At 45.8% G+C, this 15,000-nt stretch overlaps 2 protein-coding genes across 6 annotated transcripts; one reads left to right on the forward strand and one right to left on the reverse strand.

The window, feature by feature from the left end:
- Nucleotides 1-486: 486 nt before the first annotated feature.
- On the forward strand, nt 487-11,604 carry arrb1 (arrestin, beta 1). 5 transcript variants are annotated; one of them, XM_061073846.1, is made up of 16 exons: nt 487-506; nt 3,855-3,885; nt 3,992-4,052; nt 4,145-4,189; nt 4,767-4,963; nt 5,598-5,657; nt 5,770-5,837; nt 6,045-6,180; nt 6,622-6,706; nt 6,779-6,851; nt 7,561-7,698; nt 7,803-7,886; nt 7,972-7,995; nt 8,090-8,160; nt 9,458-9,506; nt 11,493-11,604. In XM_061073846.1, exons 1-16 carry the CDS (start codon nt 487-489, stop codon nt 11,602-11,604), a joined length of 1,254 nt encoding a protein of 417 aa, XP_060929829.1. The 5 variants fall into 5 exon arrangements, with proteins under 5 accessions (XP_060929829.1, XP_060929830.1, XP_060929833.1 ...); XM_061073847.1 differs by lacking the exon at nt 7,972-7,995; XM_061073850.1 differs by lacking the exons at nt 7,972-7,995; nt 11,493-11,604 and adding an exon at nt 8,187-8,197 and having other exon boundaries at nt 8,090-8,134; nt 9,434-9,510.
- Nucleotides 11,605-13,326: 1,722 nt separating this feature from the next.
- Nucleotides 13,327-14,334, reverse strand: LOC133003059 (olfactory receptor 52L1-like). The gene has a single exon (XM_061072647.1). The coding sequence runs from the start codon at nt 14,332-14,334 to the stop codon at nt 13,327-13,329; it is 1,008 nt and encodes a 335-aa protein (XP_060928630.1).
- Between the last annotated feature and the right edge of the window lie 666 nt (nt 14,335-15,000).

Here is a 15,000-nt window from a genome sequence, read left to right on the forward strand (position 1 = left end):
GAGAGAGACACACACAGAGAGAGAGAGAGAGAGACAGAGAGAGAGAGAGACACAAAGAGAGAGAGAGAGAGATACACAGAGAGAGAGAGAAAGAGAGATACACAGAGAGAGAGAGAAAGAGAGATACACAGAGAGAGAGAGAGACTCACACACAGAGAGAGAGAGAGATACACAGAGAGAGAGAGACACAGGGAGAGAGAGAGAGAGACACACAGAGAGCGGGAGAGAGAGAGAGAGAGAGAGACACACTGAGAGAGAGAGACACACACACACAGAGAGAGAGAGAGATACACAGAGAGAGAGAGAGACACACACAGAGAGCGGGAGAGAGAGAGAGAGAGACACACTGAGAGAGAGAGAGAGAGAGAGAGGGATACACAGAGAGAGAGACATCCTACCCTCAGTTTCCACGGTGACGGCATCCCTCCATCCTCCTCCTCCATCATCTCTCTGTCCAGCTGCTGTCGACTCGTTGGCGTCGTCAGGATGGGAGATAAAGGAACCAGGTAAGTGTGTGTGTGTGTGTGTGTGTGTCTGTGTGTGTGTCTGTGTGTGTGTGTGTGTGTGTGTGTGTGTGTGTGTGTTATGATTCCTTCATATCTGCTGCTGGTTCCTCACAGAACCTTTAAAGGCAGAGGGGAGGTGTGCGAGTGTGTGTGTGTTGTGTTGTGGTAACGTTATGTAACGTTCTGTCAGAACCTCACTGTGACGTCTCTGAGCAGAATATTGATGTTTCTTCTTTTTTCAGCCGTCATTTTATTTTGAAAGGACAGATAAATGTAATCTATTACTCATCTGTCATCATTTGTCCTCTTCAGTGTAAAAATGAATGGAAGTTGTTATTTTTCTAAACATGGACCAGACACTGAGACTAGTTCTGAGACCAGTCTGTCCACTGATCACATGTCCGTCCTCTGGACATCGATGTGTCTCAACTTACCACAAACACACAAACACACAAACACACAAACACAAACTAACCAATCAGAGAATGTAAACAAACCCACAAACTCTGCATGTTGACATGATCAGCTGTTCAGCTAACGATTCCATTCTGTTTCAAGAGTGTGAGTGTGTATCAGAGTGTGTGACCATTAGTGTGTATCAGTGTAAGTGTGTGTGTCTGTGGCTGAATGATGAGTGTGTTGTGTCAGTAGAATGTTAATGAGCTGAGTGTGATCGCAGCAACAAACAGAGCAGCTCACACAGTCCATCAGCCCAGGAAACACACAAACATGCACAGACACACACACACAGACACACGCACACAGACACACACTCACACACAGACACACACACACAGACACACGCGCACACAGACACACACTCACACACACACACACACTCACACACACACAGACACACACGCACACAGACACACACACACTCACACACACACACACACTCACACACAGACACACACACACAGACACACACGCACACAGACACACACAGACACACACTCACACACACACACTTTAACACACACACACACACTCACTCACATTCACACACACACTCAGACACACACACACACACACACACTCAGACACAGAAACAGACACACACACTCACACACTCAAACACAGACACACACACACACAAACACACAAACACACACACACACACACACACTCACAAACACACACACACAAAGCATGAGTGGGCGGGACCTTGATTCCCTGGCTCCACCCACAATCCCGCCTGCACAGAGTCTGACTGTCGACGACCACAAGAGGGCAGCGTCTTGGCTTCATACAGGAAGTGGAGAGGGAGCTTCCTGTCCAGTGTGTGGTCACAGTCAGTGCTCTGACATCAGACTCCGCCTCCAGCTGTTTCTTGGATCCAGATGTGTTTGTGCAGCTGGACGTCTGGACAGTGAAGACCCCCCCGACACTGAACCAGAACCTGAACCTGAACCTGAACCTGAACCTGAACCTGAACCTGAACCTTATCCTGAACCTGATCCTGATCCTGAACCTGAACCTGATCCTGATCCTGAACCTGATTCTGAACCTGATCCTGAACCTGAACCTGAACCTGAACCTGAACCTGAACCTGAACCTGATCCTGAACCTGAACCTGATCCTGATCCTGATTCTGAACCTCCACCAGCTTCACATCGGACGAACAGAAACTGAGAGGTTTGGAAACCATGACGATGACGCTCGGTACTTGCTGATTGGTTCTTTTCAGTCATGACGTAGTTTTCTCTGATTGGTCTCCTGTCACATGACCTCCTTCAGCTCCCAGAGTCCCACCCCCTGGAGGATCACATGGTCAGATCCTGGAGATACGATGACACAGCTGGGAACCACAGCTTCAGACGGGTTGCCATGGTGACAGAGCAGTTAGTGGGAGGAGTCTGAGTCTTTGTCTGTTTGAGTCTGACTGTCTCCGCTGATCCTGAGAAACATCTGCAGAACCAGCACCACCTCACTGGGCTGGATGGATCTTTATGGAGAAAAATTAAAATGTCCTCATTTTATTGATCAACTTTGTCAACTCGTCACAACCTGATGTGACCCATGAAAACTTTTCTAGTAAATTCTAAACATGAACCTTTATACATTTGTGTTTTGAGGATTTCTCCTTTCATATCTTCAGTTTTAAAATGATTAATGTTGCAAAGAGCCTAAACAAACATTAACTCTTATTCCTTGTTTAATATTTGATTTGTGACTTTGGGTCGTTAAAATGTAAGCTCACTAATTGCAGAGATGATGGTGAGCATGTGATGGCGAGCGAGCTCCCAGGAGTCCCGGCGGTTTCCGGTAAAACAGAATCCTGAAGCTGCTGATGGATGAAGCTCTGCTCAGGAGGAAGCTGAGAGCTAATGGAGCCACAGCAGCTCCTTTATTACACAGCGGGGGGAGGGGGGGGGGGGGGAGTGGGGGTTGTAAAATAACGTAAGGCAGCATTCCACTGAACCTCGTGATGTCAGAGTCCATGTGAGGAACCAGCAGGACGACGTGTGGAAGCTTCCCAGAGAGCGAGTGGACGTGTGGACGAGGTTTCTAACACGTGACGTGAAACCTGAAGAACACAAAGATCTCAGGATGAAGAAGAGGAGCCGGACACGTAGAAGACGAAGATGAAGAAGAGGAGCCGGACACGTAGAAGACGAAGACGTCCACTTGGAAACACGAGGAGATTCCAGATCTTCTGGGGATGAGGCCGGTGTGGAGGAGCTGGAAACCAGTGGTTCTCAACCGGTCTGGCTTCCGGACCCACCATCACCTCCTAATGACCCGGGACCCAAATCGTGGTCAATGGTCAACTTCTCAAATGCATGGAATGAAAAGATGGAGCAGTTTGAACCTGAGATGATACAGAATATCACAATACGCCAACACACAAACACAAAGACATGATAAACCAAAACGACCAGCAGGTGGCGATGCTAGAGAGGGAAATGTTCCCTTTTACACTCAGTTAGCTGCGTTTCAATGAAAAACCAAAGGTTCATCTTAAGGTCACAAAGTTATAAAACTTACATAACAATTCAGCAACTTCAGCCTTTTGTAGCTGACTCAACGGTGCTGTCAAACACAAACAGGAAATAACAACTAAACTGATCCTACTCACAGGAGACTGAACTCCAATGCATAGAATAATCCCCTTCAAAATAAAAGCACAGGTCTCATTTCTTAACATTTATTTGCAAAGGCCCGCCCGATGAGAATCACTGCTGTAAACAACGTGTTATTCATAACTTCACCACTCGATGTCAGTTGAGCTCTTGCTTGACAACTTCAGGTGTCGTACGTGTGAATTCAGACATGTCCGTGAGACTAAAGGTCAAAGGTCAACAAATATAACGCTTCACTGTTTCTGTCTCTGTTTGATTTCAGGGTGTTTAAGAAAGCGAGTCCCAATGGAAAGGTGAGTCCTGATGTTCTCCATGTTAATGCAGGGTTCTGTATTCTGATTGGCTGCTCACAGCTCTAGCAGCTGATTGGACGAGCTGACAGCTGTGTTCCTCCCTCAGCTCACCGTCTACCTGGGGAAGAGAGACTTCGTGGACCACGTGGACCTGGTGGAGCCCGTGGGTGAGATCTTCATTCCGAGGGTTGGTACTCACCAGCAGATCCTCGCCCTCTTCTGTCTGTTTGTTGAACTCCGGATTGTTTCCCTCCTGCAGATGGAGTCGTCCTGATTGACCCGGAGTACCTGAAGGAAAGGAAAGGTGAGCATTCTACATCCTGTCTCTGTTTGGTTATTACAGACTCTCGCCTAAGAAAAGTCAGAATACCTGAGTGTGTCATCATTGCTTCTGGCATCAACCTAAAAATCCTATGTTCCTCCGTCTGATCCAAGATTCATTTAGTCCAAACTCTTATTACTTACTTAATATTTACTTACTAATATTTATTTTTCATTCTTCTCTCTGTTTGGCCACATAATCCCTTAAAATAACGTAATCTCTCTATTCACTTTTATGCTAACGACACTCTTTCTTCGTCTATTAAGTTAAATAATTAGAGCCGAGATCAGAGACGCAGGAGGAATCGTTCTCGTCTGAAAACATGAAAACATTCATGAATCTCAGGCCAACATATGTTAATGTTTGGCATTATTTTTTTTGCTGTTCTCATATCAATCTTTATTGTTTATTAGTAATGAGTTGCACACGGTGCCCCTGCTCTGTATCATTCAGTGAGTCGAGGATAAACTTAGCCTAGCTTAGCACAAAGATCCTCACGCCATCTTCTCAGAGTGATGGATCCTGTAACAGAAGGGATTTTGTGTGTCTGCCTCCTCAGTGTTCGTGACTCTGACGTGTGCGTTCCGTTACGGCCGCGAGGATCTGGACGTCCTCGGGCTGACGTTTCGTAAAGACCTGTTTGTTTCTAACATCCAGTCGTTTCCTCCGCTGCCCGAGGAGAAGAAGAGCCTCACTCGACTTCAGGAGCGCCTGATCAAAAAGCTGGGAGAACACGCCTACCCGTTCACCTTCGAGGTATCGAGCCGCCGAGCTTCTTCCACATCACCTGCCCAATAGGCCGGGGATGATTCTACACCTGAATACTACAAATCAATACTTTGATTATACGACCTGTTTTACTTCAAACTCAATTTCTGTTGAAGCAAGAAGCTAAAGTCTAAATTGTTCATTGAAAACATTATTATGAAGCAAAACTCTGTTTTATTTTATCTTATCAGCAAAAGGTTCAGAGAACTCACTGACATTTTTACTAATTACTCAGCAGCAAAATACTTAACCTTAAACTTAAAGTGCTGCTCACGCCCCTCACATCTGTAATGTGAACACGTGAAGATGGTTAGCATTAGCATTAGCCTTGTTGTGCCTGGGAAGGTCAAGGGTCAGCAGCTCCTCAGAGGAAGGACTTGTTTACCTCTATGAACCGGATTTCATTAATATTTCATTTATATGAGAAACTGAAGCACACGATTCAGTTAGTCTTTTTTTACAGTTGATGAGCTCAGTTCTCGAGCTGCGCTGCAAACAGGAACATTATGTCCTGATTTTAAAAAGAAAGAGAAGAGACGGCCCTAAACAAACAGATAATACAGTAAAAAGTGTTGATGACATGAGAGGAACCTGCAGCTCAGAGTCAGAGATGTGTTTCCAGATTCCTGTGAACCTGCCGTGCTCCGTCACCCTGCAGCCGGGACCCGAGGACACTGGGAAGGTAGAGATGCTCACATCTTTGTGAACATGCACTATAACACCCCCCCCCTGAAGATGGTTTTGAAATGATCATCATCAGCTCTCATGGTAAACGGATTTCTCTCTGACCTCAGGCCTGCGGAGTCGACTTCGAGGTGAAAGCTTTCTGTGCAGAAAACGTTGAAGAAAAGATCCACAAAAGGTAAAAGTGAGTCCGGCCGACGAGCCGAGGGATGAATTATGAATGAAAGTGAAATGAGTTGTGCATTAGCAGCTTCCTGCAGAGAGAGAGAGGATCACCTCCCCCCCCATGAAAGCACAAGAAGCCAAACATCCACACGGAATTTAAACAGCTCCGTGGTCGCTCAGCGTCACCAGGATGAGACGTTCACTGACCTCTGTGTTGTAGGAACTCCGTGCGTCTGGTGATCCGGAAGGTTCAGTACGCCCCCGAGAAGCCGGGTCCGCAGCCCACGGCAGAAACCACCCGGCAGTTCCTGATGTCGGACAAACCGCTGCACCTGGAGGCGTCTCTGGACAAAGAAGTGAGCGTCCTCCCCATAGACTTGATATTAATATATATATACAATATATATATATATATATCAGTCAAACAAGCTGACAATTCATTTGACATCATTATTGATTATTGATTCAAACAAATATGTCAAAACAGACAGTAAACACAAATGTTTTTTTTCTTTTTTGTTCTTTGTTGTTCAACACGAAACAATTGATCAACTATTAGACAATAACTGTAAGAAGTATTGATAATACAGATAAATAAATATTAAAAATATAAAGACAGTTAGCAGTTAGCTTGATTCCCTCCGTTTTAATTTGAATAAGATCCCATCAGTAGTTTAATCAATTTAATCGTCATATAGTCACATCATTAGCAATCAGAGGAGCAAAGAAAGAAAAGAAGAAAGAAGACAAAAAGTACAGTTATTGAAGGAAGAATATTTACGTGTTTATGTTCTTAGATCTATTACCACGGAGAACCCATCAGTGTCAACGTCCACGTCACCAACAACACAAACAAGACGGTGAAGAAGATGAAGATCTCAGGTACTCTCCTGCCTGATTGCGTGTGTGTGTTGTGTAGTTGTGTGCATTAACGTCTGATGTGTGTTTCCGCAGTGCGACAGTACGCAGACATCTGCCTCTTCAACACAGCTCAGTACAAATGTCCGGTGGCCACCGAGGAGTCCGAGTGAGTCTCCTTCTCCTTCCACAGCAGAACCTTCTTTACAGAAACAAACACCTGGACAGCTCACGTGACCAGTTGTCATGGTAACGTTGATTGCTTGTCTCAAGGGTCACAACCTACTCAGGAAGTTTCCAGCGACAGTTCTTTGTTTATTTTCAGTCGCCAGCAGCGTCCACGCATCAAAATGTTGAATATAGATGGAAGGTATGATAGCTCCTTAAACTGAAGCCAAAGTGTCTGGATCGCCACCTAGTGGCTGGCTGCGGTATAGGCCCTAAACCCTGCAGTGATTGAACCAGCCTCGCAGACGCTGATGGTGCAAGAGGAAAGATCATAAACCAGTTAAAACCCAGTTGTCCCCTGGGGAGCAGGAAGCAAAGCTTTGTATGAATCAACAGATCTGATCCAAACTTCACCTGAAAATAACTTGAAGAACAGAAACTGTTTCTCACACTCCTGGTTTTGGAGATTTATCATTAAATTTAATTGTTTTATAATCTTATGCTCAAGTTATGAAAACACACAAACTAGAATCACCTCCTCAATCGAATCAGTTCCTCTGTGAGAAGACTTCATGCCTCCGGCCACTAGGTGTCACCGCCGCGGAGGAACCAACACATGAAACTGACTCAACGTCAAACTCGACTACAAACAGAAACATCCTGATAATTATCTTGTTCTGTTTCCTGAATCGTTCGGTCCTGCTCGTCAGTGACGTGGTCGCTCCCAGTTCCACCTTCTGTAAAGTCTTCACCCTCACGCCGTTCCTCGCCAACAACCGAGAGAAACGCGGCCTGGCGCTGGACGGGAAGCTGAAGCACGAGGACACCAACCTGGCGTCCAGCACGCTGTGAGTCCAGCCCCCCCGCCGTGTCCTCGCGGCCCGTGGGAGGGGTCTAAAGTCCTGATACAGCTGTTTCAACCCAGCGGCTGAATGTGTTGTGTCTTGAGCAGGTTGAGAGAAGGAGCCAACAAGGAGATCCTCGGGATCATCGTCTCCTACAAGGTCAAGGTGAAGCTGGTGGTGTCTCGCGGAGGGTCAGTGCCTGAAACTCGTCCTTTAACTCAAGTCATGAGCAGAAACTCACAGTGAGAAGCTCAACGTGTCCCCTGTGTGTTTCAGGCTCCTGGGAGACCTGGCGGCGAGGTAACGTCCGATCCAAACACTGAGACTTACAGAGGGACCCTGAACGCACCACGGGCCACTTCAATGACTTTAATACAAAACTTGTGTTTTTCAGCGACGTCTCCGTCGAGCTGCCGTTCACTTTAATGAACCAGAAACCGTTAGAGGACAGTTTGTACAGAGACGGTGAGGACACACACAGACACACACAGACACACACACACACACACACACACACACTGAGACACTGAGACAGAGACACTGAGACACACACTGACTCAAACACTGAGACACACACTGAGACACACACAGACACACACACACACACACACTGAGACACACTGACACACACACAGACACAGACACACACAGACACACACACACACACAGACACACACAGACACACACAGACACACACACACACAGACACACACAGACACACACACACACAGACACACACAGACACACACACACACAGACACACACAGACACACACAGACACACACAGACACACACACACACACACACTGAGACACTGAGACACACACTGACACACACACAGACACACACACAGACACACACACAGAGACACTGAGACAAACACAGACACGCACACACACACAGACACACACACTGAGACACACACACAGACACACACAGACACACACACTGACACACACACAGACACACAGACACACAGACACACACACTGACACACACACAGAGACACTGAGACACACACTGAGACACACACTGAGACACACACACAGACACACACACAGACACACACACAGACACACACAGACACACACACAGAGACACTGAGACACACACTGACACACACACTGACACAGACACAGACACACACACAGACACACACACAGAGACACTGAGACACACACACAGACACACACACAGACACACACACAGACACACACACAGACACACACACAGACACACACACATAGACACTGAGACACACACAGAGTCACACACACACACAGACACACACAGAGACACACACTGAAACACACACACACACAGACACACACAGAGAGACACATATTTAAATAAAAAGTATTTAAATAAAATTATTTAAATATAAAGTATTTAGATATAAAGTATTTAAATAAAAAGTATTTAAATAAAAAGTATTTAAATAAAAAGTATTTAAATATAAAGTATTTAAATATAAAGTATTTAGATATAAAGTATGAACATATAAAGGGATTATTGTTGGGTTAAAATTTAAGATGAAACAAACTAGTGAAAAAATCACAAGGATTATTTCATATTTCTGACAAACGATCATTTCACCAAAATTTCAAACTGAATCTTGAAAATACAAACTCGTGTAAAGTTTCTGCCTCGATTACAACTGTATTCTCCATATCTCAGGATATTTATTTATATATTCAGATAACAAGTTCTCATTTCTGTTTCCTGTGTTAAACTGTGGTCCCCCCCCCCCCCCCCCCCACAGCTGCAGATGAAGCTCCGGTCGATACAAACCTCATCGAGTTTGACACAAAGTAAGTAGAGTTCTCTCTCTCTCTCTATCTCTCCCCCCACCCTCTATCTCCCTCCCTCCCTCTCTCTCTCTGTCTCTCTCTCTCTCTCTCTCTCTCTCTCTCTCTCTCTCTCTCTCTCTCTCTCTCTCTCTCTCTCTGTCTCTCTCTCTCTCTCTCTCTCTGTCTCTCTCCCCCCCTCCCTCTCTCTCCCTCCCTCCCTCTCCCCTCTGTGACCTGATTGGCTGGTGGTCCTCGTCAGTAACCATGACAGCAGAGTGTTTCCTCACTTGTCTCCAGAGTCTCAGTGTTGAAGCCTGAGCAGGAAACGAGCTGTGAAGACCAGAGACTGTATCTGGTAACAACACATCATGTTCAACTCGTCCTGATCTGTTCTGATCAGGGGCGTTTCTAGGATTGAAAGAAGGGGGGGGCTTAGCCCCTAAGGAAGCTGAATGTTTGCGGGCTGAGGATATCCATTGTTTCAGACAGTTCATAGATTGGTTCAATCAGAAAGACTGTGATTTTTCTGTGTATCTTTGCTTGCGTTCATTCAGTATAAGATAACAGAAGAGACAGAATTTCAGGGTCATTGTGAAATTTGACAACACAAATATGAACTTTTCTCAAATAGAGAGAAATATTTTTCCTGCTTGTAAAGAAAAGACGGATATACTTGTTTGGACTAGGGCGGAGCTGTCCCCTCTGCTAAAGAATCTTCTTATATCCATCTGGTCAATGAATTGGATGATATACCGGTACAGTAGCGTTATGAGGGACACTATGACATTTAGTTTTCACTAGCATTAACTGATTATAAACAACAACATTCTAAAGGCACTGATATTATTGTTTTAAAATACTAGAGATAGATATTAATGCAAAGAATAGAAAGCTGTTGATATTTATTTCTTACATTTCAAATTTGCTCATTCACACTCTTGCTCACTGGAGACATTTTCTAACAAAATAGCCAGCTAGCTTAGTGTTAACATAGCTCGTTACAATATTCCCTTTCATTTGCCTCAAGTAAACCTAAATTTAAGCAGGTAACAAACGTTAGAAACTACAGATAGCCACATTCTGTAACTACCTGTACTAACAATTTCACTCTGTGCATCATTTACTATGAGCTAAACTCCTTGGCTGTAATCCTGCTGTCTTGATGAGAGACGTTACTTGACAGAGTGAGAAAGCCAGCGCAGCAGCGATGCAGACTCCCCAAGGTCCTAGTGCCCTGTCTTTTATTGTTAAGTATGACGAGAGGCTATTGGATTGTAATTTGAAGTGGGAGAAAACATACAAACCAGAAACGCACTCACATATGTAGCATGTTAGAGTTATAAATAACTTTTCCATGTGTAAAACAATAGTTTAATTTCAAAAAAAAAAATTAAAAATAAAATCCCAATAATTATTTGGGGGGGCTTCAGGCCTAACGACGGGTTCTGATTGTTCACAGAGGAAACGTTTCAGCCCGATTCATGCTTCATACTCCAGGCTACGTCGTAGATTCATAGATGAAGCGCTCTGCGTACGGCGCTCTGCGTACGGCGCTCTGCGTACGGCGCTCTGCGTACGGCGCGGCGCTCTGCGTACGGCGCTCTGCGTACGGCGCTCTGCGTACGACGCTCTGCGTACGGCGCGGCGCTCTGCGTACGACACGGCGCTCTGCGTACGGCGCTCTGCGTACGGCGCTCTGCGTTCCCGCCCACACGTAGGACACGATGTAGCTCGGACACAGAAGCATGAATTGGGCTTTAGTCTCTTCACTCAGTGATGAAACAAACAAACATGAACTCAAATCACAACAAATGAAAGTTGAGCGTTAGAAAGTGGTTGGTTGCTTAGTGACAGATGGCGTAACCATGGCAACAGTGATGGGTTTTATCTACAACGTATGAGTGTGGGCGGAGCCTCAGATTCACAGTGATTCCTGTTCTCACACGTTTCTTTTCTTATTTTTTAATCAATCAACATTCAATCCCCCCCCACCCCCCAACCCCCCAGTGATGATGACATCATCTTCGAAGACTTTGCCCGCCAGCGGCTGATTGGGCCAAAAAACGATAATGACGAAGACGAGGAGCCGGTGGACTCGCCACAACTCAACGACAGATAAACCCGAGGAGCATCAGCGTCCTGCCGTTGGTAGGCGGAGCTGCCGGAGGTCACGGAGGTCACGTTAGCTGTCACAGTCTGGACCCTGTCAACATCTGGCGGTGGCGTGTTGTTGTGTTCTCGTTCATGTTCGTCTTCTCTGAATACCACAGACACCAGTCCTGCTTCCTGACCAGCAGCTCCCCCTACTGGGCTGATGTGTTGACGCGGCAGTGTCGTTGTCGTGACGACGGCTCGTAGCATGCCTCACTTTGTTCTACGTGTTTCCATTAGAGATCGAACAGGCGTAACGTTGTGTTCAGATTAGTTTCGATGTGTCGTACCAGAAGCTCTATGGTTGACGTGGGACGATTTGTCACTTCGAGCCACAACATGGACGCCAGCCTCCAGAGGCAGAGACATCTGAGACGTCCCGACTTACTGAGAGGACCTTGAAGTATCCGATCAGCTGACAGGAAGCGGAGGCCTCCTTTGCATGAAACTTCATTTATTAATGTAATGAATAATCAAACTTTATTGACGATGGTTAAAGGAACAAAGGTGTGTCCGTGCTTTGATGTTTTTATGTCAATCATTTTCCAAAACATTGAATCGTTCGTGTTCCTGGAGTCTCGTGTCCCTGAGGTGACTGTGAACGCATCATGGCGCCCTCATGGCGCCTCGGTTGAAAACGTCATCAGAACGTCCCCAGGTTTTATTTACAGATGATCTGTGGTGCGCCCTCTAGTGGAATACTAGAGTATTACAGTAACGCAAGTAATACACGGGAGTACATGAACAAGTACACAAATGAAGCATAATGTTCATGAAAACCTCTGTGTTTTATTCTGAAATGTGTCGGATTCATGTTGTTGAATTATTCTTTAAATTTAGATATAAATCAGTTTAAACTGGATTTTATTTTGACAAAGTTAAGCTGCTAGTGTTTTTAATTTTAAAAAGTCTCCAAAGACTTTTGAATCTAAGACGCAATGTGCTGAAACTTTATTTAAAAGAAACTGTGAATGTTTTTGTCAACTCGTGATATTTTTAACGTTTTCACAACGTCTCATTGTTTCTGTCCTGGTTGTCATGACAACCTGTCGGATTGAACTGATGGTTTGGAAAATGATGTTTTATTGATGATAAAAACTGAATGGTCCTTTGGAGAAGAAATATTAATGAACATTTATTTTACAAAACAGAAGTATATTTGAACCTTCAAAATAAAACGTGTGAAACGGCCCTTTGTGTGTGTGTGTGTGTGTGTGTGTGTGTGTGTGTGTGTGTGTGTGTGTGTGTGTGTGTGTGTGTGTCCCAAACACAGGACAAAGATCCAAAACTCACAAAATAGTGTCATTATTAAAAATAAATAAAATCCATAGGCTTTTATTTTGAAAGGGCCACGAGGACACCTGTATCTCCAGTACATCTTTAATAAAAAGACGTTTGTGGGTAAAACCTTTTCGTTTCGTGGTGGATCATTCTCCAAGAGTTTTAACAGAAATCTATTTTTTATTAAAGATGATTTAATTCTTCTGTGACGGACGAACCTGCTGTGTGACTCTGTCGCCCCCTGCTGGACACACGCCATGTGTTCGAGGTCCTGATTGGTTGAGACGACACAGCGGAAGCGTTTCCTCGTCATGTGACCGAGTCAGAGAACAAACCTTCATGATCATAAAGAACACGTTTCATTAAATGACTGATGTGTAAAAAACTCTGAGAGAAGAAGTGAAAACACTTATTGAAAACATGTGACGTCACTTTGTGCAGAAGGAGAAACTTTGGTTTTCGTTAGTTTCTTTTCTCTCAGTTTAAAAATCCTTTTAAACCCTTTTCGTATTTCCTTGGTCCGAACGCCGTAGATGACGGGGTTGACGGTGGCGGGGAACAGGATGTACACGAGTCCCATGAAGGTGTTGACCTCCGTGGGAACGTGGAGGTGGAGGTTGTGCGACAGGAAGGAGACGCTGCCCACCAGGTAGAAACACATCATGACCATCAGGTGAGTGCCGCAGGTGTGAAACGCCTTCCAGCGCTCCTCGCCGGCCGCCGCCGCTCGCAAGACCACGCTCAGGATCTTCATGTAGGAGAGGATGATGAGTGAAATGTCGACGCCCACAAAGCAGACGATCACCACCAGGCCCGCTGTGCTGTTCTTCTGCGTGTCGTCGCACGCCAGACTCACCAGCGCCATGTGGTCGCAGTAGCAGTGCCTGATGACGTTGGAGTCGCAGAACCACAGTGAACCCGCCAAACCGACCAGCGCCGCCATGATGGAGCCGCTGCGGATCAGAGTGAAGAGCAGCAGCCGCACCAGCATCGAGGAGTCGATGATGTCAGCGTAGCGCAGCGGCTGGCAGATGGCCACGTAGCGGTCCAACGCCATCGCCAGCAGCAGCGTGGACTCGACCGAGGACAGGAAGTGAGTGAAGAACATCTGAGTCAGGCAGCCGGCCAATGAGATGTGGTTCCAGTCGAACAGGAGGCCGAGCAGCGCGTTGGGGACGATGGCGGTCGCCACCAGGATGTCGACCACGCAGAGCGTGCCGATGAGCAGGTACATGGGGCTGTGCAGACGCTCCACGCCACGGATCACGTGCACCAGCACCGAGTTCCCCAGCAGCACGGACGCGTACGAGGCCAGGAAGGGCAGCGCCAGCAGGCGGCGCTGTCGCTGCAGCTCCGGAAACCCCCGGAGCACGAAGGAGTCGTGGGAGAAGTTCCAGCTCGGGGGGGAATCCAACATGGCGGCGGCTTCACCTGAGGCCGGGAAGAGAGAGAGAATCAACACAGGAGCAGGGAGAACACAGCTTTACACTTTGTGCTCATATCCAAACTCACAGATAATATTTATATAATAAGACTCGACACTTCGATGTGAGAAGCTAACGATGTTTTATGTTTGTGCAAAAACACATGAAACCGTTTGAGTGAAGCAGCAAACGACACTTTACACAAACTGTTTCTGACAAAATGAACAAACCAGCTGCTTTATTTCCCTCAGAGAAAAGTGAGGTAAGATAATTCCACAGTGTGTGTGTGTGTGTGTGTGTGTGTGTGTGTGTGTGTGTATGTGTGTGTATGTGTGTCTGTGTGTGTGTGTGTGTGTGTATGTGTGTGTGTGTGTGTGTGTGTGTGTGTGTGTGTATGTGTGTGTGTGTGTGTGTGTGTGTGTGTGTGTGTGTGTGTGTATGTGTGTGTGTGTGTGTGTGTGTGTGTGTGTGTATGTGTGTGTGTGTGTGTGTGTGTGTGTGTGTGTGTGTGTGTGTGTGTGTGTGTGTGTGTGTGTGTGTCTGTATGTGTGTGTGTGTGTATGTGTGTGTCTGTATGTGTGTGTGTGTTTATTTTGGTTTCATGGCGCTGTATATAAAATATTTAGTATATATTTATATAAATATGTATATATAACATA

Source organism: Limanda limanda, chromosome 6 (assembly GCF_963576545.1).
Source record: "Limanda limanda chromosome 6, fLimLim1.1, whole genome shotgun sequence".
Taxonomy (NCBI): domain Eukaryota; kingdom Metazoa; phylum Chordata; class Actinopteri; order Pleuronectiformes; family Pleuronectidae; genus Limanda; species Limanda limanda.